General features: G+C 38.2%; 1 protein-coding gene across 1 annotated transcript in view; it reads right to left on the reverse strand.

Annotated features, from left to right (window-relative positions):
* Positions 1–20913, reverse strand: part of ppm1h (protein phosphatase, Mg2+/Mn2+ dependent, 1H) — a 20984-nt gene extending 71 nt beyond the window's left edge. The window contains exons 1-10 of the mRNA XM_083546374.1: positions 20206–20913; positions 16672–16855; positions 15025–15387; positions 12668–12780; positions 12084–12168; positions 10914–11032; positions 6753–6816; positions 6340–6447; positions 5101–5252; positions 1–1830 (exon numbers count right to left, since the gene is read on the reverse strand). The exon at positions 1–1830 is cut by the window's left edge and continues 71 nt beyond it. Of these exons, the coding sequence (XP_083402500.1) occupies positions 1674–1830; positions 5101–5252; positions 6340–6447; positions 6753–6816; positions 10914–11032; positions 12084–12168; positions 12668–12780; positions 15025–15387; positions 16672–16855; positions 20206–20462 (1602 nt within the window). The 5' untranslated portion in view covers positions 20463–20913 and the 3' untranslated portion in view covers positions 1–1673. The remainder of the gene's footprint in view (positions 1831–5100; positions 5253–6339; positions 6448–6752; positions 6817–10913; positions 11033–12083; positions 12169–12667; positions 12781–15024; positions 15388–16671; positions 16856–20205) is intronic.
* Between the last annotated feature and the right edge of the window lie 3710 nt (positions 20914–24623).

Below are 24623 nucleotides of genomic sequence, written 5' to 3' on the forward strand. Positions count from 1 at the left end.
TCAGGGTGTCCTAGAAGTCATGACTTGTCCCCCCCAACACTATAAAGTCAAAAGATAAATTTAGCAACGTACTTCGAATGCTGCATACTGCTATTGCAGTAGCATTGCTGTTCTTACGCTGTAAAATGCGTAGGGATTCACGCTGGCCCCATTGACCATTAGTTTATAGATTAAATCCGATATATTATGATGCTGATAAAATTTTTTTGACATTTTAATTGACTTCATATTAGGTTTGTCTTGAAAGTATTCAAAAGACAAAAAGATAGCAATAAATTCAGTCCTTTATCAGTCATATCATATTTTTTTTTTAAATCCCTAGTGTTACCTTTATATAGAGGTCCTTCATGCTCGCTATATGGGAGGTATAAAAAGTGATTTTCAGCTTTGTGCTACTGTAAAACAGACTGAGAAATCGACACTCAGTGTATATGTGGTAAAGCACCACGAAAGGCAGTAAATGTTTTTTTTTAAACCCCCTAAAAACAATTCTAAATACATAATTTTATACACACCGATCAGGCATAACATGTCATTATAAGATTATGAGTGGTGAAGTGAACACCACTGATTATCTCTTCATCATGGCACCTGTTAGTGGGTGGGATATTATTAGGTGGCAAGGGAACGTTCTGCCCCTTAAAGTTGGCGTGTTAGAAGCAGGAAAAACCACGGACCGCGACCTTTAAGGTGCGGCGGATAAATACAACAAAATAAAAATTATACGACTGACATAAAAACTGGTATTTTGTAAATATAATAAACGTGAATCCACTGTGGTGTTGTTTGTTCATTTTGCTAGCATGGGGGATTGACTTTAGCGGTAATGTATTATGTGTTACCGGCCGGAGCAGCCCCTTTAAGAACGTAGCGGCTGGAGGTAAGACATGTGACCGAGGCATCATGACATGCATCAAGAGTGAGTCATAGACAGATGTGACAGAGAGAATCCGGTAATTTTCCTAAATAAAACAGAATCAGATAATACATAAAACAGAAATAATGTAAGTTATGTGTTCTTTCTGTGCGGCCCGGTACCAGTTGACCCTGGGCCTGGGGGATGGGGACCACTGGTCTAGACGACTGGGTTAGAGCATATCCAAACTGCAGCTCTTGTGGGGATTTCTGGTCTGAAGTGGTCAGTTTTTATCAAAAGGAACAGTGGTGAACCGGGGACAGGGTCGTGGGCGGCCGAGGCACATTGATGCACGTTGGGAACGAAGGTTGGCCCCTGTGGTCTGATCCAACAGACGAGCTCCTGTAGCTCAAATTACTGGAGAAGTTAATGCTGTTAATGGGTCGGGACTGTTTTGACTGCAAAAAAGAGGCAGGTGGTCATAATGTTACGCCTGATCGGTGTATATACAATAAAACCAAATTATGCATTCCAAGGATTCTCGTTTATTTCCATTCACAGAATGGACGAGAAAGGAAAAAAAAAAACGAACATAAATCTCTTGGGTTAAAGACAATACATAGACGGAAAGGCGAGAAGAGGAAGACTTGAACGAGATTGACAAATGGTCCTTGGGATTATTCGTAGCTTCGGTGGATCGTAGACATCTAGGGCGTATCGTTTAAAAATTCCGAGCGATTACATGTAAACTCCAGGCATTCAGTCAAAAATCGGCACATGAAACGGGTCGAATCGGCATATTTTATTCCATCCCGGGTCACCTCAGCTGTGGCTGTTTGTTGCCGAGCATTAGAGGAACGATGTAAACGGATATATCGTCACCGGAACCTTGTCTACCGTTTGACGTCCTCCAGCCGTGCTCGGTAAGAACTCCTCGAGCTTTCATCACCAACTCCTGGGCTGCCATTGTGTACCTAAATGACCAGAGAAATGCAGATCAAATAATATCAGGGAATAATGCGTTTGGGTTGTGTAGTGTAAAAAAAGACTTGCCAAGAAAAAAAAAAAAAATGAGAAAAAAATGCCAAGGTATGTATTTAAACCACCAATTACAGCAGTTTGAAGAATATTAGTTTGCCAAAGCCGGCGTCAAGAAGATGATCGTGTCAGTGTACGTTAGAATTTTACTCAGTAAGAAAGTCAATGTAATACTTAAGTACCGTAATTTCCGGACTATTAAACGCACCCAAATATACACCGCACCCACTGAATTTTACAAAGATTTTTATTTTGAACATAAATAAGCCGCAGGTGTCTACACTGACACTAATGAACTTTACACAGGCTTTAACGAAAGACAGAGTCTGTTACACGACTTGTATCTAAACAGTAGCCTACCAAGAAGGTCATTGTTCACCATCGGTGAAGCTTTTCTCCCGATGCCGTGCAGCTCAGAACACAGGTGAAGTGTGTGTTTTCATGGCCGGTTGTTTTCAGCGTGACGAATGATTCGCATTTCCTGTAGACAGTCCGAGTGAGCGGCAGGTCAAACGTCAGAGGAACCTCATCCATATTTATGATGTGGTGCGGCCCGATTCAGTGGGAGCGCGTCTGATTTAATATAAAGAGTTTCATTGGTTCACCTGAACCCGTTCCGCAATTTCATTGGTCTAATGTTATGGACTCAGTTTTTTGGTTTAAAGTTTGTGAAACCGGAAAAAAACCATATATTAGCCGCTTCGTTGTTTAAGCCACGGGGTTCAAAGCGTGGGTAAAAAAGTAGCGACTTATTTTTAGTTAAAAAGAACATGATATTTTGAATAGAAATCAGTGTTTGACTCATTAATATCATTCTAATAATAGACTGTTTTTTATTTTACATAAACTGAGTTGATTACGCAAAGAATCTTGTGAGAAAAATGATAATAGGAAAATTATAGCCATAATAAATCATAAATCTTTGGGTACTTATGTACATTTCAAGGCAAATTCTTTAATACTTTTACTCAAGTGAACTTTTTTTTCTACTTCATCCACCACTGCAATGCAGTGAAATTGCTGTTCAGTAGGGGTGACCCCGAATAATCGAAGATTTGATGCTTTTATAAGAGGAGCCTGATTCCAATCTCACAGTCGAATCTTCGCAGCGGTTTTAGAAAACAAGGATCATGCCATTCTGGTTATATATTTGTGGGTGACCAATATCTGATTACACATAGAACTACCGTTTTTTTTCCCCCCGATAAGTTAATATACAGCCTATTATGAAAACACTGTAAAATTTAAATACTAAAAGAAAGAAGCTTTTAATAAATATTTTATGTGCCTAAATAAATCCCACCCCCCCTTGTGTACTCATTGTATATAATCCCCCTTCCCTGTACTGTTTATTATATTCATATTATTTATATCATTATTAATTCATTTATTATAATTTATTTAGATCAACCTGTACATATGTAAATATTTTTACACCGCTACCAATGCACTTTGCCTTGGACCGTAACTTGTGCCATAACTAAATTTAATCTAATCTAATCTTATCTAATCTGACAGATTGAAGTTTCACTTTTTATGGTCCGTGACTAACACAGGAATACATTTTAAATATATATACAGTACAGACCAAAAGTTGGGACACACTTTCTCATTCAAAGAGTTTTCTTTATTTTCATGACTATGAAAATTGTAGAGTCACACTGAAGGCATCAAGGGCTATTTGACCAAGAAGGAGAGTGATGGGGTGCTGCGCCAGATGACCTGGCCTCCACAGTCACCGGACCTGAACCCAATCGAGATGGTTTAGGGGTGAGCTGGACCGCAGAGTGAAGGCAAAAGGGCCAACAAGTGCCAAGCATCTCTCGGGGAACTCCTTCAAGACTGTTGGAAGACCATTTCAGGTGACTACCTCTTGAAGCTCATCAAGAGAATGCCAAGAGTGTGCAAAGCAGTAATCAAAGCAAAAGGTGGCTACTTTGAAGAACCTAGAATATGACATTTTTCAGTTGTTTCACACTTTTTTGTTATGTATATAATTCCATATATAATTCCACATGTGTTCATTCATAGTTTTGATGCCTTCAGTGTGAATCTACAATTTTCATAGTCATGAAAATAAAGAAAACTCTTTGAATGAGAAAGTGTGTCCAAACTTTTGGTCTGTACTGTATATACATTTTAAACAATGTAAATATTGAACAATGTCTGTATTGGTATATTCGGTTCTAATTTCATTCTGTAAATGAATTTTTGATTGTTTTTCGGTGCATCCATGTTGCACTGTACTCGCAGCCATTTAGAGCAGATTAGCCGATGAAATCGGATTTGCTGACACATAAAATGCAAATCCTGCCTGCAGTAAGGCCGTTCTGCTGCTGTTTATTTATTAGCTTTATGGATCCAAAAAAATGTAAAAGACAGGAGGTGGAGCTGGAGGTAGCAGAACTGAAGTTTTTGAGGTTTTCGTTGGGAGGGACGACGATGGACATGATTAGAAATGAGTTTATTAGGGGGACAGCCCATGTAGGATGTTTTGGAGACAAGGTGAGGGAGGCGAGAGATGGTTTGGACATGTGCAGAGGAGGGACATGGGGTATATCAGTAGGAGAATGCTGAGGATGGAGCCACCAGGAAGGAGGAAAAGAGGAAGACCAAGGAGGAGGTTCATGGATGTGGTGAGGGAAGACATGTAGGTAGTTGGTGTGAAAGAGGCAGATGTGGTATGGAGACGAATGATCCGCTGTGGCGCCCCCTAATGGGAGCAGCCGAAAGAAGAAGAAGAATAGATCCCAAAAAAATATTTTTATATTAATTTTTTTTCTGTATCTTTGAGATGTTCTGCTCATTGAATTTTAAATGTTATGAGGAATCTGGTGACTTTATCACTCGGTGTCGCCCCCTATCATGATTCTACTATCAGTTGGCTATAGACAAGACAATTCTGATTCAAATATATGAATCCTTAGTTGGGGACACCCTTAGGAATTTCCCTATTTTTTGAACACAATTCCAAGATTTACTAACAAACTGATGATTTTAAATAAGTGTTCATAAATACATTATATATATAGCAGCAAAACTGTGAGTGTTAACGGCCGAAGAAAATTCACAGATGAATTATCCAGCTCCCTATGGACTACTTATAGACACCAATTGCAGCCATGTTTCATTCCTTCTATTATTTCTTTGCTTTATTGGCTCTTGCCATTTTCTCATGCACGTTTCTGCCATACTGTTGGACTTGCCTGTGATGGTTGTCAGGGTCACAGTTTCCAAGGAAACTAGTAACTGCCTCAGCCACATCCTTGTTGGAGAGAACATCCCATAAGCCATCTGTAGCCAAAACCATGACATCGTCAGGTCCGTGCTCAAACTGCTCCAAGTTGTACACTCTCACCTGCAAACAACATGAACACGTCAATTCCGTTCAAATAGAAATGCTAATTGGTGTGTATTTTCTTTTCTTCCCGTCTCAGATACTTTAAAAAAAAGGTTGCGCACCTTTGGCGTTTTCCTTCCGATTATTTGTCTGAGGACAAATATTCACTCAATCCTCAGTGTTATTCTGGGCGCAGGTTGGACACAATTTCCAACACAACCATGGAGCTCTTTTATTCTTCTCAGAGCTCATAATCCACAGCACGACCCGAGTATGCTCGAATACATAGTTCTAGTTTAGAGTGACGGTTTAAGTCGAGATCAAGAAGCGAATCTAGAGTCTTGCTTGTTTTTGTGTAGATGAACTACGGCTGAACTGAAAAGTGAGTACACCATGCGGTCAGGAACTGCAGCATCTCGAGAGAAGTTCTTGCGCTTAGGTTCACATCTGCTTGTGGGTAAAAAGGGGCTGCCGTGTCATTTACATTACACACAAAAAAAAAGATCTACTGCACTGATCACAAGACTATCAATGTGTGCAACAGGAAATATATGCTCCATATTTTTCATATCCTTTTACTACAGGGTTTCCTAATCGAGGCCTGTGGGCCATGCCCCCACATTTGGAACGGCCCACTGAACAATGCCAGAGACATATTAAAAAAAATATATATAATTGTAAATATATGTACTATTGGCTAAAAATACCGATCGTTTTCACAGCTTTCAGTCCTCTGTCATAATAAGAGCGCCCTCTAGAGACGAATCACTGACGCCACGTGCTGTATGTATTTACACGAGACTGCGCGCTGCACAGAGAGCGCTAATATTATATTTCTTATTTTTTAATAATTAATTATATAATAATATATATTTTTCAAGCTTTAGGAGGCATAATAAATACATTTAAAATCATCATAAAAATCTCCACAATAATACTGATCCATCTCCATGTCATTTTCTGTTACAGACCGACCCGGTCCTGCATTAAAGAAAGAAAAAATCATGTGGTCCTCACAGAAAATTTGTGGGGACCCCTTCGTTACAGTCTTTATATATAACTGATATCTTTATGTGTAGAATGTGTTAAAGATGTAAATAACTACCTCTGGACTGCAGGAGAGAAAAGGTTTAATGGAGATGTCTGTGCCATGAACCTTAAGATCATGATCACCAAGTCCTCTGGTAACACCAATAGTGGCCAACACCCGAGCCTGTGACACCAGAAGAGCGTTTACAATTCACTCTATTTCACTCGTTTGTCATTTATATCACATACAGTGCCTGTCAAAAGTTTGGGAACACCTAATCTTTATATTTTCGAGAGTTTGAGATGACTCAAAGGCAGAACGATACAAGAATTGGAATGACTGGAAGAAAGTTCTGCAAACAGATGAGTCCAAATGAGAGATTTTTGCATTGAATTAACCATGCTAGCTTAAGAATGTCCCCGTTATTAGATGTCTTATTGGCTTACTATAAAGAGCAGACCTATAATTTTATCACCATAGACTCATACCTTCTTCCCCTCTCCGAAAACCAGTGGAAACTTCAGATCATCATCCTGCAAGGTTTTATATGCCCTGGGCAAAGAAACAACATTTGAATAAGAGCATTTTGGAGCATAATCACCCTGAAGTGTGGACATAACATAAAATACGAGTTGTCTGTTAAATTTTCACTAACTGGAAATATTTGTGATATAACTTGAACAACTGTAAGTCGAAAGAACCAGCAAGTCCCTCCCTAGTCTCCTAATGTCACTATTTGAATACATTCAGACATCACGGAGACTTTGTAATCTACTTCTGGGTGGAGTGTTTCTTCAACTGGAAACCATTCACTGCAGCTGAGGGCGGTTCATAATGAACAGCTTGAGGATCCATCAAGTTACAGTGAAGGGTTCAACTGAAGACCTCCGTCATTACAAGAGTGCCCTCTAGAGGCGAAACACTGTCGACACGTGCTGTATGTATTTGCACGAGACTGCGCGCTGCACGGAGAGCGCTATTATATTTCTTATTTTTTTATTATTATTTATATAATTATATTTAATAATGAATATTCAGTTTATTTCTTTAGAGCTTTTCACAATGGACATCATCTCAAAGCAGCTTTACAGATTGTAAGAAGTACAGAACAGAATTTACTTATATTTAAATTTGTGTGTGTTTATCTCTGATGAGCAGCCTGGACGACTGTGGCAAGGAAAAACTCCCTTAGATCGTATGAGGAAGAAACCTTGATAGAAACCAGATCTAAAAATGAGAACCCATCCTCATTTGGTGACACCAAGAGTGTGATTATAAATCATTAAACATTACAAACACCAGAGTGTGAGAAATCTCATGAGTGATTATGAGTAATGTCCTTTCTACAGTCAGTTGGATTTGTGGAACCAAGAGCTCTTGAACAAGATCTAAGAATATTATAGATGTTATAGACCAACTCCTTCCAGAGCCTTTATATGTCTAATGATGAAGCAAAAGTATATGGAGCATATGGAGCAAAAGAAAGCGTTTTTTTTTTTCTTCAAACACAGAAATGAAGTACATCTCAATGAAACACTGTATAAACACAGAGAAAACTGCTTTACAATTATACATACAATGTACATATTCCATGATGTATTTTGTATACTACTCATTTTCTACACATATTGTGCCTTGCATACAACTGTACATTCTGCCTAATATTTCACATACATAATATATATATATACACACACACACACACACACACACACACACACACACACACACACACACACACACACACAAATACATAATATATAAATATATACATACACACATATACACACACTTGTTTATTCAGCTTGCACAATTTTTTTCAATGCAATAACATTATAACCTTCTACTTGTTGTTCATTTACAACAGTGTCTGCACATTTTTTTTTCCCAATGCCACAGCCTTAGAACCATTTACTTGTACTTTTCAACATTGTCCACACGTTTCTGCACTGCTATAGCCTTTATATTTATTCATTGTACATATGTTTACATATATTTACTAATTTATCTGCTCTGTCTATTTGCACTACTGGTAGATGCTTGCTTGCTTGCTTGCTTGCTTGCTTGCTATCTATCTATCTATCTATCTATCTATCTATCTATCTATCTATCTATCTATCTATCTATCTATCTATCTATCTATCTATCTATCTATCTATCTATCTATCTATCTATCTATCTATCTATCTATCTATCTATCTATCCTACATCTTTAGGATGAGACATAAGACAAATGTCCAAAATCTTCATGAAATATATTTTTACATTATATATCAAATATAAACACTGTTACAGTGGTTTGGGCCTAAAATCATTATAAACAGATTTGCACTCAGTTGTCTATTAGGTAAAACCTGAAAAATGATGTAACTATAATGAATGGACATTTGGTGTCTCTCAGATGAGATGGGTTCCTCTCAAGGTTTTTCCTTATACCATCTCAGGGAGTTTTTCCTTCACATTTTCGCCACTGGACCACTCATTAGAGATACACAGAGAAACTAACATTTATATTTGTAATCTATTTCAACTTGTAAAGCAGTTTTTGGGACAATGTTCATTATTCAAAGCTCTATACAAATACAATTTAATTGGATTGCACCACTCTGTCTATTTACATCGGAATAGCTGAAAAGGTATTCCGATGTAAATAGACAGAGTGGTGCAATCCAATTAAATTGTATTTGTATAGAGCTTTGAATAATGAACATTGTCCCAAAAACTGCTTTACAAGTTGAAATAGATTACAAATATAAATGTCTAAAAAAAAGAGGGGGAGTGGTGGCTCCAGCGGTTAAGGCGCTGGGTTGCCGATCGGAAGGTCGGGGGTTCGAGCCCCGGTATCGCCAGGCTGCCACTCTTGGGCCCTTGAGCAAGGCCCTTTACCCTCTATGCTCCGGGGGTCCCTTACGAGGGAAATATCAAGGTCCGTGACGTCGGAGTGACGTGGGGCCGCCTTCCCGTGGGCTCACCACCTGCAGGGGGGACCGTAAGGGATGGTGCTGTGAGGATTGGGCAGCAGTCGAAGGCGGGGGCCTGCTCAGACTTCTGCCCCCGCGACCCGAATTACGGATAAAGCGGGAGAAAATGAATGAATGATGAATGAAATGAATAGCTGAAAAGGTCTCAGTTTGAGGATTTTCAAAGCATATAATATTTCACCTGATGTTTGGGAACAATCTGATCAACTCGTTATGCAATGTATTCAGATATCAAATGCGATTTTAGTATAAAATCTATCAATACAAAATACTAAAAGTTATTAGGCTATGATTATAGACAGACTTTATATAAGAAATCATGTTTTGATAAAAATTTGACTTTTGCATTAAAACATTTTTATGCTAACGTGCATCGTGATGTCATAGTAAACTTTAATTAATTATTCATCAAAAAATGCATTAACACTATATTATGGAGAACCGTGTAAGTGTCGACACGTGAGCGATGATATTACCTACATCTTTAAGATGAGACATAAGACAAATCATGTTTGTAATAAAAAGGGACTTTTTTCAGTAAAATACTGAATACTTAATTTCTATTAAAATATGAATTTTCATATTTCCCATAATATATGAATAGAAGGAAAATCTGAAAAAAAAAAAGGAATTCATTTGAAAAAGCAGGTCATGAAATAAATATTCCACATTAGTAAATGCGGTTTATACAAAAGTCCTAAGAAACCATTAGAATATTTTTTTCTTTCTTGTGATCACGACTGAATTTCCCCCCCGAACATAACAATAGCGATTTTCTCGTTATCACGATTTTATTTTCCTACAAGTTCAGGGTCGCTAATTTGTCTTTGACAACAAAGTTGCAGACCCCACGGCCTCCTTTCTCTAGTGTCAGACCCTTAAGTGGAAGTTGTCACTTTGAGTCCCAGATCAAAGTAAAAGCGAATATGATCCATGATGCTGCTTCTAGAACATGCTCTTATCTCGCCAAATGCAGAAAAATGAAGTACTGGTCACAACAAAACAACTTATGTTGAGATCGCTAGAAAATTGTTGCGATAACGAGAAAACATTTGTTATGGCAATAAGTAATGCTACAATGCATGGCCTCTAAGGACTTCCTTATGTTTATATGTTACTTAAAATTTGATTAAAAATCAGCTGACAGAAATCTCACATAGGGAAAACAAGCTTTTCATGGAAATCAAAATGATGACACTGTGCCAACTAGCATTTCCCTTTACGACGCCTTTATCCAGAGCGACTTGATGTTTAAGGTTTTGCTCCACGACCCTGCATTTAAGTTTGGTGGTGCTGGGATTTGAACTTGTGACCTTCTGATCCAGAGTCCAATGCCTTAACCACTGAGCTACCACTTCTCAGTTAAGAGCCTGGTTGTGAGTTTGAGTTTGAGAGTAGACGTTACACATGATATTGCAAAAAAAAATGCAAATAAAATCAAAATACCTGAAGAAGAAAAAAAAAAATTGGCTTAGATCGTTACTTTAAACACTATAATCCGCTGGTGCATAATCTAGAGAAGTGCTTGAACGTAAATAGTATTGTTCAAAATGCGTATATAATTTTTGACCCAAAAGGGTGGTGACCTGAAAGAGAACCTACTAATGGATATGTTCAGGAAATAAACAAAATATGAACACACAAAACCACGGTGAAATTTGCACTCACCAGCCTTTCATGCTGTAGTCTCTATACAGCATTCTCTTTCCCACCTCCCTTTTGCAAACTGTTCTAGGGAACTCCAAATGTGTGAACTCATTTCCCAACAAGTGAGGCTGCATAAAAGCCTGTGTGAGGAAAAAAAAAAAACGACAGGTGATAGAAATGCCATCAAATCTACCATTTTTTTTTTCCAGTCAGATAAATGTGAATCAAACTTACGCTAGTTCTGAAAGAAGTATTGTAGCATAATGACTTACGATAGCGGATTTTAAAAAATGATGCATATCCTGTAAAGCTCGTCAAGTAAAATGTCTCCAGATCACCTACACAATATGGACAAAAGTTTGCTGACACCAGACCACAAGATCTCTATTGTTCTTCGTGAACATCTCTTTCCACATCCCCATTTTCTATTCTAATAACCACAATTCTTCTGAGATGTTCCACCAGATTTTGAAATGTGTGCTTGTGGAGATTTGTGCTCATTCAACCACAAGGGTGTTAGTAAAGTCAGGTACTGATGTAGATGAGATAAGGAGGTCTGGGGTGCAGGTTTTTTTCAGGACTGTTTTGGCAGCAAAAGGGGACCAACACTTATTATTATTAGGTGGGTGGTCATAATGTTATGGCTGATCGGTGGCCATAAAGTAATGTCTGGACCGTGTATAATAGATGTGTTTCAAAGTTTTTAACACTTTTTTTAGCTTTTGCATATTAGAGTAAACTGTTTATTTAATAGTCCAACACCCGTGCTGTTCTTACAGGAATCATTTATCAGTGGCATATTAATAGATTTTTGATTGTTATTACTAATAAAATGATTCCATTCTCTTTTATTTTGTGTATATCACATGATTTGCACGCTAGGCCACTGATAAAAAAAACAAACAAAAAAACGTGACAACTAAAAACAACAAACAAAAAAAACGTATGGCTAAAATCTTTGTATAAATACAGATCAATACAGTCAAATCTTTTTTTAACCATCCAAAGGGTTATTATCTTTGCCTTTGTAAAAAGCTTTGATATTCAAGTTTCAAGAAAATGCCATAAACATCCAATCTTACGATAGTCCAAATAAACAAAAAGAACCGCTACCATTAAATTCCCTTGAAAGATGCCTTTTGTCCTACAGAATTTCTGTTAATATGGACTTTTTTCTTTTTTTTTTTTTACCAAACACTGAAGCCTCTGTCTCTCTGACTCCGGAGTGAAGGCACTTGACATCGGAATGATTTCCCCACCACGCAGAATGATGGCCCTGGTGGAGAAACAGAAAACACAACCGTGCCTTAAGGGGAAATTGAAAAGGTTGGTTCCTCTCACCAAACGTGGCTTGGTGTGACTGGAAAGTGAACATCCACATGTTTGTATGTGTGCATATGAGTACTGTAACATAGCTTTGTCTGTATTGTACCCTTGTACCCCACACCACTGCTTACTATAGCTCATTGGAAACAAAGAGAAATCAAGGTCATGTGGTGCAAGATGTACCAGACGCAGGAGAAAACATGCATGTGGGATGTTACACAGCTGTATTTCAGGATCCAGTCGCTGCTATAGCGTGCGATGGATGTCAGCAGTTGTTACAATGCATTAAAAGGTGTACTAGATACAATTCTAACCAAACCCTTGGCATTTCAGGAAGCAGAAATAAGCTCAGATCAGCAAAATGGTCTCACCAAAGGACGTTTTTTTAATGTTCATGATTATCAGCAGAAATGATACGCTTCCAGAAGGGATGTTATAAAAAGCTTTACCTGCTGTCTCCTGCATTGGCCACGTAAAGCTTCCCCAGTAAGCACACGACTGCCAAAGCTGTACACCCTCCAGAGATATCATACACACACTTCTCTCGGCCAATATGCTTGTCCTGCAGGTGTGCAATCCCATAATAGTAAAAAAAAAACAAAAAAACCCAAACAAACAGTTAATAGGATTTAACAAAATGTCTTGAGTTGTTTATGAACAAACATTTATAATACATTTCGTGAGCAAAGCATCACAACATCTTCGTAGGTCATGTACAGGAAACAGAATCGAGTAGTTCATCTTGTGAGACCTCTGGTCCAAGTTCGTTCCCCTCAATAAACCCTACACAATGCAGGTTTCTTCGGTCCGAATCTTAACATTATTGCTACAATAATTATAGTTATTATTGGGGTCACGTGACGACAGAACTACCGACACGTTACAGAAGATATGAGAGGTGAGCTGCTTATTTTGCTAATTTGACCTAAGCTGCTTTGTCATATACCATATAAATGATTGGAACTGTAGTCATTAATTCGTGTATGGAAAGGTTTTGGGGGATCTCCTTATTCAATATGTACCCTTTTATTTTATTTGTGATTAAAATGAACTAAATGACTAAAAAACAGATTTGTTTATTTTTGATGAATGAGAGACTAAAATGAGCAGATCTTCCTATCATCACTATTTAAACCATGTGCACACAAGTCAACTTTGTCTGCCATCTAGTGGCTATTCACAAGAAACCGACAGGAACCAGGACAAATTTGCTGGTACCCCTAAAAATATACCTAATGTCTCAAATGAGTTTTTAGTTTTCTTAAATATGTGCCAAAATGCATACTGACACGCCACAATGCATCTGAGAGAATGTGCTTTGGAGAAATGAGACCACAAAGAAAACATGTATACCCAGTGGTGAAACATGGAGGACGCTTGATTATGTTTTTGTCTGGCATTGTGGAGCCTTGAATCTGAGAAGGCCACGAAGAAAACTACCAACCACCAAGCTATTCAGAAGCAAAACCTACTGCCCATCCTCAGAAAACCAAAAGTAGCAAAACCAAAACAATGAACTATTCCAAACTCGAGCGATTCCTGAACTCGATCGGAATCTCTGCCTTACGTTTTAATATATTTCTCTCTGGGAATATGCATTTAATTATTCCCAAGAGTCTATTTTCTTCATTTTATAGCCATTCTCTGTATAGATTCGAATCTAGGTTTCTTGAAATCATTATTTTAACCAATCAGATTGTAATTTTTACTTAAAGTCCGCGTAAAAGACACGTATAAACACGTCGTCATTTCCAGGTCCTTTAATTGGACGGTCAGAGAGCACGCTAGACAGAGCCTTTAATCCGCATCTGTAAAAACCTGCATATGCTCAAATATATTAGTGTCGATTTAATAGCTTTTATTTATTTTTATTAACTAAAAGAGGAAAAGAAATTGTGTTGGTCACAAATACGCTCTCAAGGACGGCTTTTCTGTAGAATTTGCATAAAAACACACAATTTGGTTTCAAATCATAACGCATGGTAAAAAAAATTATAATAAAAAAAAGCACAAAAATGCAGGGAAACCTTAAAGGGTTAATATCGATGCTTTTGCTTGAGATGATGTACGTGGGTGGTGCAGCTGTGGCTACAGTGAAAGGAGACTTTTTGAATTGTGTTTATTGTGTTTCTTGCTTTAGTGATGGCTTTTATTCTCACTGTATGAGATTCCTTTGTGTGAAGGCTTTTATACTGCGTTTCTGTATAATATTAAAGGTTTCTATAGCCGTGGTGTCATAATGATGGTATTAAAAGGTGGAGTGAATCAGGTTGGACACCACTGAAGGCCATGGTGTATTTAACATCTATGCAGTCTGAAGAAAAGTGGTTGAGATGTACAGAAGTTTTGTTTGTGGCTGATTGCCTCTAAAGATTACCCATCAATTTACATTTATGGCATTTGGACAACGCCCTTATCCAGAGTGTTATCTCATTCATACAACTAAGCAGCTATGGGGTTAAGGGCCTTGCTCAGGGGTCCTGGAATGGCAGCTTGGTGTGGCTGGGATTTGAATTTATGACCTTCAGATCCAAAGTCCAACACATTAACCACTGAGCTTTTACCTTCTAATTTGTTTTATTATTTAAAATGTTCTATTGAATCCAAACTCAAATGCAAAGTGGATGATGACTTTAGTTATTTCTGGGAAAACTGTGGGTTCTACTTTTTCCATGGAGGAACCCCAACAAAATTTGTCCACATCCATGTTTATTTCCAAAGGAAAAAGGGTTGAATTTTCCAGTTTATTCACCAGCTCTAAAATACAACAAACCCTATTAGCCATGCCACTGCCTTCCAAACTCACCATCTCTTTGAACGCATTTTCAATTGCACCAATCACCAGGCTCTCCTGCTTCACTTTCTTCTCCATTAGGAAGCGTGGAGTTAGAGTGTTAGGCGAACCTGGGGCTCCTGCAGCACCTCGCAGCGACGCGGCTCTGGACAACGCTCGCTGTGACGAGCCTCCGTTTGGCCGAATGTGCTGGCTGGCCTCCTCGCCAAAACAAGTAGGGGGCTGCAGAGAAGGCTTCTGCAGGATTTCCAGCACACTCTGCAGCTGCTCCTCAATGTGCAGGTGCAGGAGCTTGGATGCGAAGACCGCGGCACCTGAACCAGCATGGCCATCAAAGAGCGCCCAGTAGTGGAAATACAGATCTTCCTCCTCATGCTTGAGGCAAATGCATAACACATACATACTATGCCAACACTGATATATTTCCTTACACACTCTAAGACAAAAGTAGTGGGACATCTGACATTTCCAGCAATATGTGTTTCTTAGTCAAACTGTAACCACAAACTTGGAGGTACACAATTATATAAATGTATCGAACAACCTGTATAAGCATTTAAGATCTTGATTTCGAAGAGCTTGTAATCTGGGCATTTTTACCCTATATCAGTACCTGGCTTTACGAACACCCTCGTGGCTGAATAAGCATAAATCTCTACAAGTACACTCCGAAATCTAGTGGAACATCTTCCCAGAAGAATGGAGGTTATTATAATTGGGAATGGTGACTATATGTGGTATTAGATGTCCATATGGTCTGGTTTTTATAGCAGGTTACTCAAGATCTTTCACTCCAACCCCTCTACCACTCCAATGTAAAGCAGATCTTCACAAATCTGATTTGTGCACAGGGGAATTGTCCTGCTGGAAAATGTTTGGGTCTCCTAGTTCAACAGAAGGAAAGATTTAATGTTAATGCACCTATAGTGCCCCCAACTTTGGGGAAAAAAAAACTTATTCATCTGTTTTATCTGCAAAAATCCAGACAGATAGTTTTTCTGGGTTGCTGTATACAGTAAAAAAGCGGCCTCTAGAGGTGAATCACTGACACCACATGCTCTTTATTTAAGGTGCCTCTTTTTTTTTTTTATTATTTTGAAAAAAAAAATGTGTTTCTGTTCGAAAGCATGTCTTTTTATTATCCTCAATATTTATTGCTATAATTTATATATTTAAATTGATTTCATTTAGCACATTTTTTATGATTCAGTACTGTTCAGTAATATTTTTTACATGGACTGTTATTTAAATTTTTTTATTTTTTAAATCCAGTATTTATTTTCAAAACTATCGGTTGATTAATCAGGCAAGCACGATCCAACCAAGCTATCAGTATCGGAAAATCCACTATCAGTCGACTTATACTGGAAATGTCAGGTGTCCCAATACATTTTTCCATAAAGTGTGTATACAAAGCCATACATTTGTCATATTTTAAAAACTATTTCATAATTATATCTTTAAATTCACTATAAAATCGAGCTTTTGAACTTATTCTTGGAAACTTCTAAATGATTCAGCACGTCCAATGCTCACCCTATTTTATTAAGTAAACCATTACGTTAGTCATCACTTCTTTCTTTTACATTTGATTGGATTAGAAAAAAAGAAGTCAATGCTAAGCTCGTTGCATGCTGTAAATCTTGATAAGGCACTCACCAAGCTCTCCTGAGTGACAGAGTCCTCCTTAGACTCCAAAGACTCTCTGGTTGGTAATGAAGATCGCCTTCTGTTGGTGGGAGTGTAGTTAGGACTGGCTGGATCAGCAGGTCTTTTCCTCAGCTCCACCACCTCACAGCAGGCCTGGTCTTCATTCAGAGCACTCTTACCCGCATTAATTACCCTAAACACATAAAATAGCAAATATCAAATATTAAACAAACAAAAAAAAATTTGTCAAAAATTAGTTTAAAAAAATTAACCAATGACACAAGTTATACAAACTATACTTCAATAATAAGTAGTCCCTATAAAAAGAAAAAAAAAGAAATCCAACATTTTCCCTTGTGCTAGTTTTTCAGGCTTATTTTACATTAAACATTTAAATCATCATTATACTCGCAAGAATACAAGAAAAATATAGAAATTCATGAAACCTGGTTATTTTAAAACGATTGTTTTTATATTTGAAGATGGCCATTTTAAGCATAACAGTTTGGATTTTTGTGAAATAGCAATGCATTTAAGTAAGATTCAATTTGTTACATTAACTTCAGTAAAAGTATTGTTTATTTGGTAATTTTAACATTTACTAATACATTTTGAAATTAAGTAAATTTTATCTGTTAACTTTAGTTAATGCACTATGAGGGCAATCTCGCATGTCAAAACAAACAGCAGGTGGTGTCAGTGATTCACCTCTAGAGGCCGCTATCTTACTGTATAATGCTCTAGCAACCCAGAAAAATTATCTGTACAGATTTTTGCCAATAGTCGATAGATCCAGCAATCGACTAGCAGTACCGATTATTTAGCAATGTCTATAAATCGGCCAACCGCTACACAACAGTATAGAATGTCTTTTGATGCGATAGAATTACATTTCCCCTTCACTTAAACTACGAGACCCAAACCTGTTCCAGCATGACGATGCCCCTGTGCGTAAAACCAGCTCCATGGTGATATGCTTTACATGGGTGGAAGAGTTTGAGTGGCCTGCTAGGACCTCAACCCTATTGAACACCTTTTGGATGAATGTGAAAACTGACTGTCCCCCCCCTGCAAATATCTTTGCAAATATCTTTGCAAATTTGCGTTCTACTGCAAATATTTTGTAGAACATTTTCCCAGAAGAATGAATGATATAAGAACAGCAAACGGGCACTAAATGTGGAGTGGGATGTTTAAAAAAAACACATACCAACCTTATGGTTAGTATCCACAAATTTACCATACCATAGTTTATATAGTATGGTAAATATATGTTGGTTCCAATTACTTTAAATAAAGTATAAATGACAAAATAACGTAATTTCTACACTTTCTTCAATCTTCATTATTTATTCATTAGAAATGCTAGATACTAAAATATTTATCATAACTTCAATATACTGAAATATTTATATCTCCATAAGCAATTCATGAAGTTGAATCTGGCATCTTGTATGAAAAAAAGTGCAATAAGGAAAACAGATCTTGTATGGTTTGTACAATTCCCCACATTCTCAAACCCACTTCTGTTCTTCATTATCCTACTACTACAGGAAGTAAAGTCTCCCTTTGGAGTGAAAAAAATACCAACAAATACCAGGCATTAACAAATAGCATAAGAGAAATCCTGTAAAAGAATTTTGATGTGAAGGAGGATTTTTGTTAATCAAAGTTTGTCCATTAATCTGCACCGATTGTTGATTGCTGTAGACTATCGGCAAAGTGTCATACTGATAGTTTTTCCGGGTTGCGATATACAGAACAATATTGGCCTCTAGTGGAAAATCACTGACACCACCTGCTGTTTATTTAAAATATTAATTTTGGATGTAACTGTTTTTATTCATTTGAAGTTTTCATTTTGTTTTTGTCAGTTTAAATGCATGTCTTTTGTTTTCCTCTATATTTATTAGTATATTAATATTTATTACATTTAGCATATTTTTATGAATAAATTTTTTTTTTTTAAACAAAGTTCAGTATTATTTTACATGGAGTGTTATGCTTGTTTTTATCCAGTATTCATTTAAAAAAAACTATGGCTTGATGAATCAATTATCAGCAAATACAATCTAACCTAGCTATCGTTATCAGTAAAATGGGTAGACATCTATTTAACATAACACACGGACCTGAATGCATGTAACTGAAATGTGAAAGCTGCTAATGTATAGGTGACCAATTGATTAAAAATACCCCACAGTATTTAAAATGTTGGACTGATTTTTAGCTGGCTTGAGAACATATTAACCAAGTCAGTATTCATGGCCTTGATTTGAGAGCATTTCCATCTGGATAGGTAGAAATAAAGCTGAACATTAACTTTGGATAGATTTGCAAAGACACTACCATGTTTTATTGATCTTACAAAAAAATCTTACATATCCCTGAATATGTCTGCATCTGCAGCTTTTAAGGATTCACTAACAGTCAATATATTGATCATTCCATTAACTAATGGCTCTATGAAAGCAACAAGGTATGTGCAATGTAGAGTTATTCTCTATCCAAATGGAATTTTTAGTGTGGCCAAGAGACCAGCTGCTTGGAAGTTGAAAGCACCTGCACTGGCATGTTCCTCTGATCTACTGCCTACTGCCTACTGTGTGTGTGTATGTGTGTATGTGTGTGTGTGTGTGTGTGTGTGTGTGTGTGAGAAACATGGATAACCAAAATTAAAACAAGCCAGGGCACATCATTATTATTATTATTATTATTATTATTATTATTATTATTATTAGCATCAGCAGCATATACTGACTATTGTCCTAAAAAAATGAATGACAGAATGAGCAAGTCAGCATTTTCTCTCTCACTCACTATCTATCTCCACCCATCTCTCGATCTCTCTATCTATCTCTCTTTCTAGATTTCTCCTTTTTTCACTCTGTCCATCCATTATCTCTCTTTCTCAATCCTAGACTATCTTAATCCATTCATCTCACTCTCTCTCTCTTCATACACCTCTTCTCTATCTATCTATCTATCTATCTATCTATCTATCTATCTATCTATCTATCTATCTATCTATCTATCTATCTATCTATCTATCTATATACACCTCTCTCTTTCTCTATCCATCCATCCATCTCTTTATACACCTTACTATCTATCTATCTATCTATCTATCTATCTATCTATCTATCTATCTATCTATCTATCTATCTATCTATCTATCTACACCTCTCTCTTTCTCTATCCATCCATCCATCTCTTTATACACCTTACTATCTATCTATCTATCTATCTATCTATCTATCTATCTATCTATCTATCTATCTATCTATATACACCTCTCTCTTTCTCTATCCATCCATCCATCCATCCATCTCTTTATACACCTCTCTCTCTTTCTCCATCCATCTTTTTATACACCTCACTATCTATCTATCTATCTATCTATCTATCTATCTATCTATCTGTCTGTCTGTCTGTCTGTCTGTCTGTCTGTCTGTCTGTCTGTCTCCTCATGAGTAATGGGAGGTGAAGCTGCACTGCAGAGAAACCTTCAGGAGCAGGAGATCTGGAGGACAGGGCGCTTACTCTGCATAGCCGGTGGACCAGGGCAGCCTGCTGTCTTGCCTGACGTGCACGACGGGTCTGTCGATGTGATCGGTCACACCCTCCATCTGATCCGCACTCAGGCCGAGGAATTCGGGGCGGGAGTACGGGAATCTCAGCGGTAAATTAGTCCCTCCATCGTCGTTGTCTTTCTGCTCGTTTGCACCACCGCCGCCGCCGCCAGAAGCCATGATGCCGCCGATCATGTGGGAAACGGCGGATCTCATCCGTGTCAGCATGCCGAGAGAAAAGATACAGACGTGCCGCAGTGTAGTCGCCGGAATTCAAGGCTTTAACGCATAACCCGATACCATAAACACACTGACCTGCCAACTTCATCCAGCTCCTGCAGCACGGAGTCAACGCGGAACTGAACTCCTGCTCCATGACGTCATGGTGCCCAACCTGCCCCGCAGTCCTCATAGTGGTCCGAGCTTCCTGACTTTTCAGCAGATGGCCCACTTCTCTTCATCTTTACCTCCTCTTCCTTCATTTTCATTGTAACATTTATTTACAATGGAATCAAGAATGTGCAAAAAAAAATAATAAAATAAAATAAAAAAATCCCACATAGAGATCACTCCATTGTAAGAAAAAGGTTTTAATAATATAAAAAAAATCATTGGTCAAAAATGATCAAGAATTCACCAAATGCACTCCAGAGGCACTCCTATTCATATTCATATTCATATTCATATTCACATGTGTACACACATACACACATAAAAACAAAGAAAGAAAATAAACAGACATAGACCACGCCAGAAAAAATTATAAAATATTGAGTTTTTAATGGTCTGAACAAGAAATCAAAGATCAAGAATTTACCAAATCCAGTCTTGTGATACTCCTATACCAACATTTCACCATTTCAATAGACTTCCTGCTTCCTCCCAAAAAAAAACTAGCAGAGAGGTGAATTGACATGAGTTGATATTCTTCTTTTTTCTCTTCTTTTTTCTTCTGTCTCTACATCACCTCTTTTGAACCAACCATCTGCATGTCTTCCCTCACACATCTATTAATCTCCACCTTGGCCTTCCTCTTTTCCTCCTGCCTTTCAGCTCCATCCTCAAAATTCTTCTAACGATATACCCATGTTCCTCCTCTGCACATGTCCAAAACATCTCACCTCGTCTCCAAAACCTCCTAACCTTTCTCTAATAAACTAATTTATCCTGTCCATCCTCATCGCTTCCAGTGCATCTTCAACTCTGCCACCTCCAGCTCTGCCTCCTGTCTTTCTTTTTCAATGCCACTGTCTCAAAACCTTCTAACTTTTCCACCCACTCCACCCTGCCTGCACTCTTTTCTTCAGTTCTCCAACACACCCTTCATTACTCAGCACAGTTGACCCCAGATATTTCAACTCATCTACCTTCACCACTTTGACTCCTTGCAACCGCACTACTCCACTGCCCTCACTCTTGTTCTAATCTCCTGTTTTCAGGGCACAATATGTGCTTCCGAGTTTTGGAGCACATGCATAATTCACATTGTGAAGCAGAAAACATGCTTCAGACAGGCCATTGCTGATCTACTGCTTATTGAGCAACCTCCTCAGACTCTGCAAAAATAGAAAATTAGTTTTAGGGGACACTGACCGAACATTTCGTCTTAGCTAAGCATATGGGACTAAAGGCTACTGTTCAGGCTCATGGCTGATGACCCATGTTTTCGCATCAGTGGATAGAAGGATACAGCATGTTCCACAGCCAACCAGAGCACACGGGAGGTTTAAAGTCAGGACAAAGGCTATAAGTGGTGACTGAATTAACTACATTGATTGTGGAAGTGCTAGAAAAAAACATCAGTAATAATTGGATACATGATTGTACAGTGCTATGTTGAATTTCTTTTTGGAATTTTAAAAAAGTAACCCATCTGATGACGTTTAATAGAAGAGTTTTTGCAAGAGTGAAAGGAAAAGTTTATAGGACTGTGGTGAGACCTGAGATGTTGTCTGGTTTAGAAACAGTGGCATTGAGTAAGAGACAGGAGGTGGAGCTGGAGGTAGCAGAGCTGAAGATGTGGAGGTTTTCGTTGGGAGTGACGACGATGGACAGGATTAGAAATGATTTCATTAGAGGGACAGCGCATGTAGGACGTTTTGAAGACAAGGTGAGGGAGGTTAGATTGAGATGGTTTGGACATGTGCAGAGGAGGGACATAGGGTATATCAGTAGAAGAATGCTGAGGATGGAGACACCAGGAAGGAGGAAAAGAGGAAGACCAAAAAGGAGGTTTATGGATGTGGTGAGGGAAGACATGCAGATGGTTGGGTTGAAAAAGGCAGATTTAGAGGACAGGGGGGTATGGAGAAGGATGACCTGCTGTGGCGACCCCTAATGGGAGCAGCCGAAAGAAGAAGAACCGATTTGATGACTATTCTGTAAAGTAAATCTTTAAGGAGTATAAGGAAGAAATAGTAGGTGGTTCCAGCGGTGTTATCAACATTTCTGCCACTTCTGGAATATGTCTTGGATATGTTTTCTTTTCATCAAGCAACTTCTGCGATTCTCATTGGATCTCCGCGAAGGTGTAAAAAGCGATCTTCATCTATGGTAAGGGGGCAAAGTCCACAGGAGTCAAATCTGGCGAGTAGGGTGGGTGTGGGGGTGAGAACATGTTGTTTCCGGCGAGAGCAGACTCTTTCTGCTGAGGAGACTAAGGTCTTTTGGAGTGCAGGGAGCGCTATTGAAGACCTTTTTTGACTCCGTGGTGGCCTCAGCCATATTCTATTGGTGTGGTCTGCTGGTGCAGCAGCATCTCTACTGCAGACAGGAAGAGACTGGACAAGCTGATCAGGAAGACCAGCTCAATCCTGGGGATTCCTCTGGACACTGTACAGGAGGTGGGAGAAAGGAGGATGGTAGCTAAACTATCATCATTGCTGGAGAACGTCTCTCACCCCCTGTATGAAACAGTTTTATCATTGAGCAGCTCTTTCAGTGACACACTGTTACATCCTAAGTGTCTGAAGAAGCGATACAGACGTTTTTTTTTTTCTTCCTGCTGCTATTCAACTTTACAATCAGAGCTGCTCTCAGTGAACCAGTCACCAAAATATACACTGTATTACTGTTTAACTGCAATAATAACAAAAACAAAGTTTTTATATGCAATAAATGTGCAAAAAAACCTATCATTTTAAACCGTGCAATATTACGTATGTGCAATATGTTTGATAGCGTAACTATCTATTCGTAGTCTCTTTTTTCCTTTTGTATTTATACATCGTTTGTGTATAAGTTATCTTATCTTATCTTAAACTTATGTGTGAGAGCTCGGTGACAGGGTGCATACATGCTCAGAATAGCAGATGTGGTAACGTCAGGCACAGCCCCCGATGTACACAGGATGATGTCTTTTGGTACACTGACACTGACTTACAATTTAGGTTAATATCTAGTTATTTTTTGACAGGCAGTTAAGCAAGAAAAAAGAAAATGCATTCTGGCTTAAAAAGCCAGTGTTCTGAAGCACAGTCGATTACATTAAATAAAACAGAAATCTTTTGGATCCAGTCACTTGGACATCTCTCAGTACAAGTAGATCCATATCATGGCTGACCCTGCCCTCTGACCCCAATGTCCTGGGAACAAGCTGGGATGTACGAAGGATTACATTTCACACTGTTTAAAGGCTCTTCCGTCTTCATATCTGACACAACGCTGCCATCTTTCTGTTTAATTGGCCCAATTGGAATTATAATGGTTTCCAGTTGCTGAATTGCACTCTATAGACAGTAATAGCCCAGCCAGTTATGCAGTTAGTTAGATAACAATATCGATTAAACATGCTATTTACATCCTTTCTAATCAGGATTGAAAATGATAGACTACAAATGTACTTTAGCAGTGTCCATTTCAAAATTGGACACTCATTGTTTAAAACTGCAGATATGGTTACTATTGTTTTGGTGTGTGAAATGAACACAGAAATGTTAATATCATTATCTTCCCTGTCTGCTGCCCCTCCTCTATTTGTGATCTTGGGGCAGAGTGTTTCCTGGCCTAGTGGGCATGTTTTGTTTTGTTTGTCTGCTGATCAATATTTGCAATAATAATAATGCTATAAAAGTAGTGAGGCAGCGTATATGCTACGTCCAGAAAAGAAATAATTTCAAAAGAACATCAGCTGATATCTAATATATATTTGTTATTTAGGAGCTACTAATAGTTATTTTGCTAGAAATGTAGCCTCTAACACTGGTGTATCCACGTCCCATCATATTCGGAAAGGGCCACTGGGGGTGCACGTTTTATTCCAACTAAGCAAAAGCCAGACATATGTATATCATAAAATTTAAGTCTAACTAATTAAATGGAATGAAACCCTGCACCCACCTGCACACCAGCCCTGTCCAAATAAGATTTGACGCCAATACGAGAAATTAC

This window comes from Silurus aristotelis (genome assembly GCF_946808225.1).
Source record: "Silurus aristotelis genome assembly, chromosome: 7".
In the NCBI taxonomy this organism is placed as follows: Eukaryota; Metazoa; Chordata; class Actinopteri; order Siluriformes; family Siluridae; genus Silurus; species Silurus aristotelis.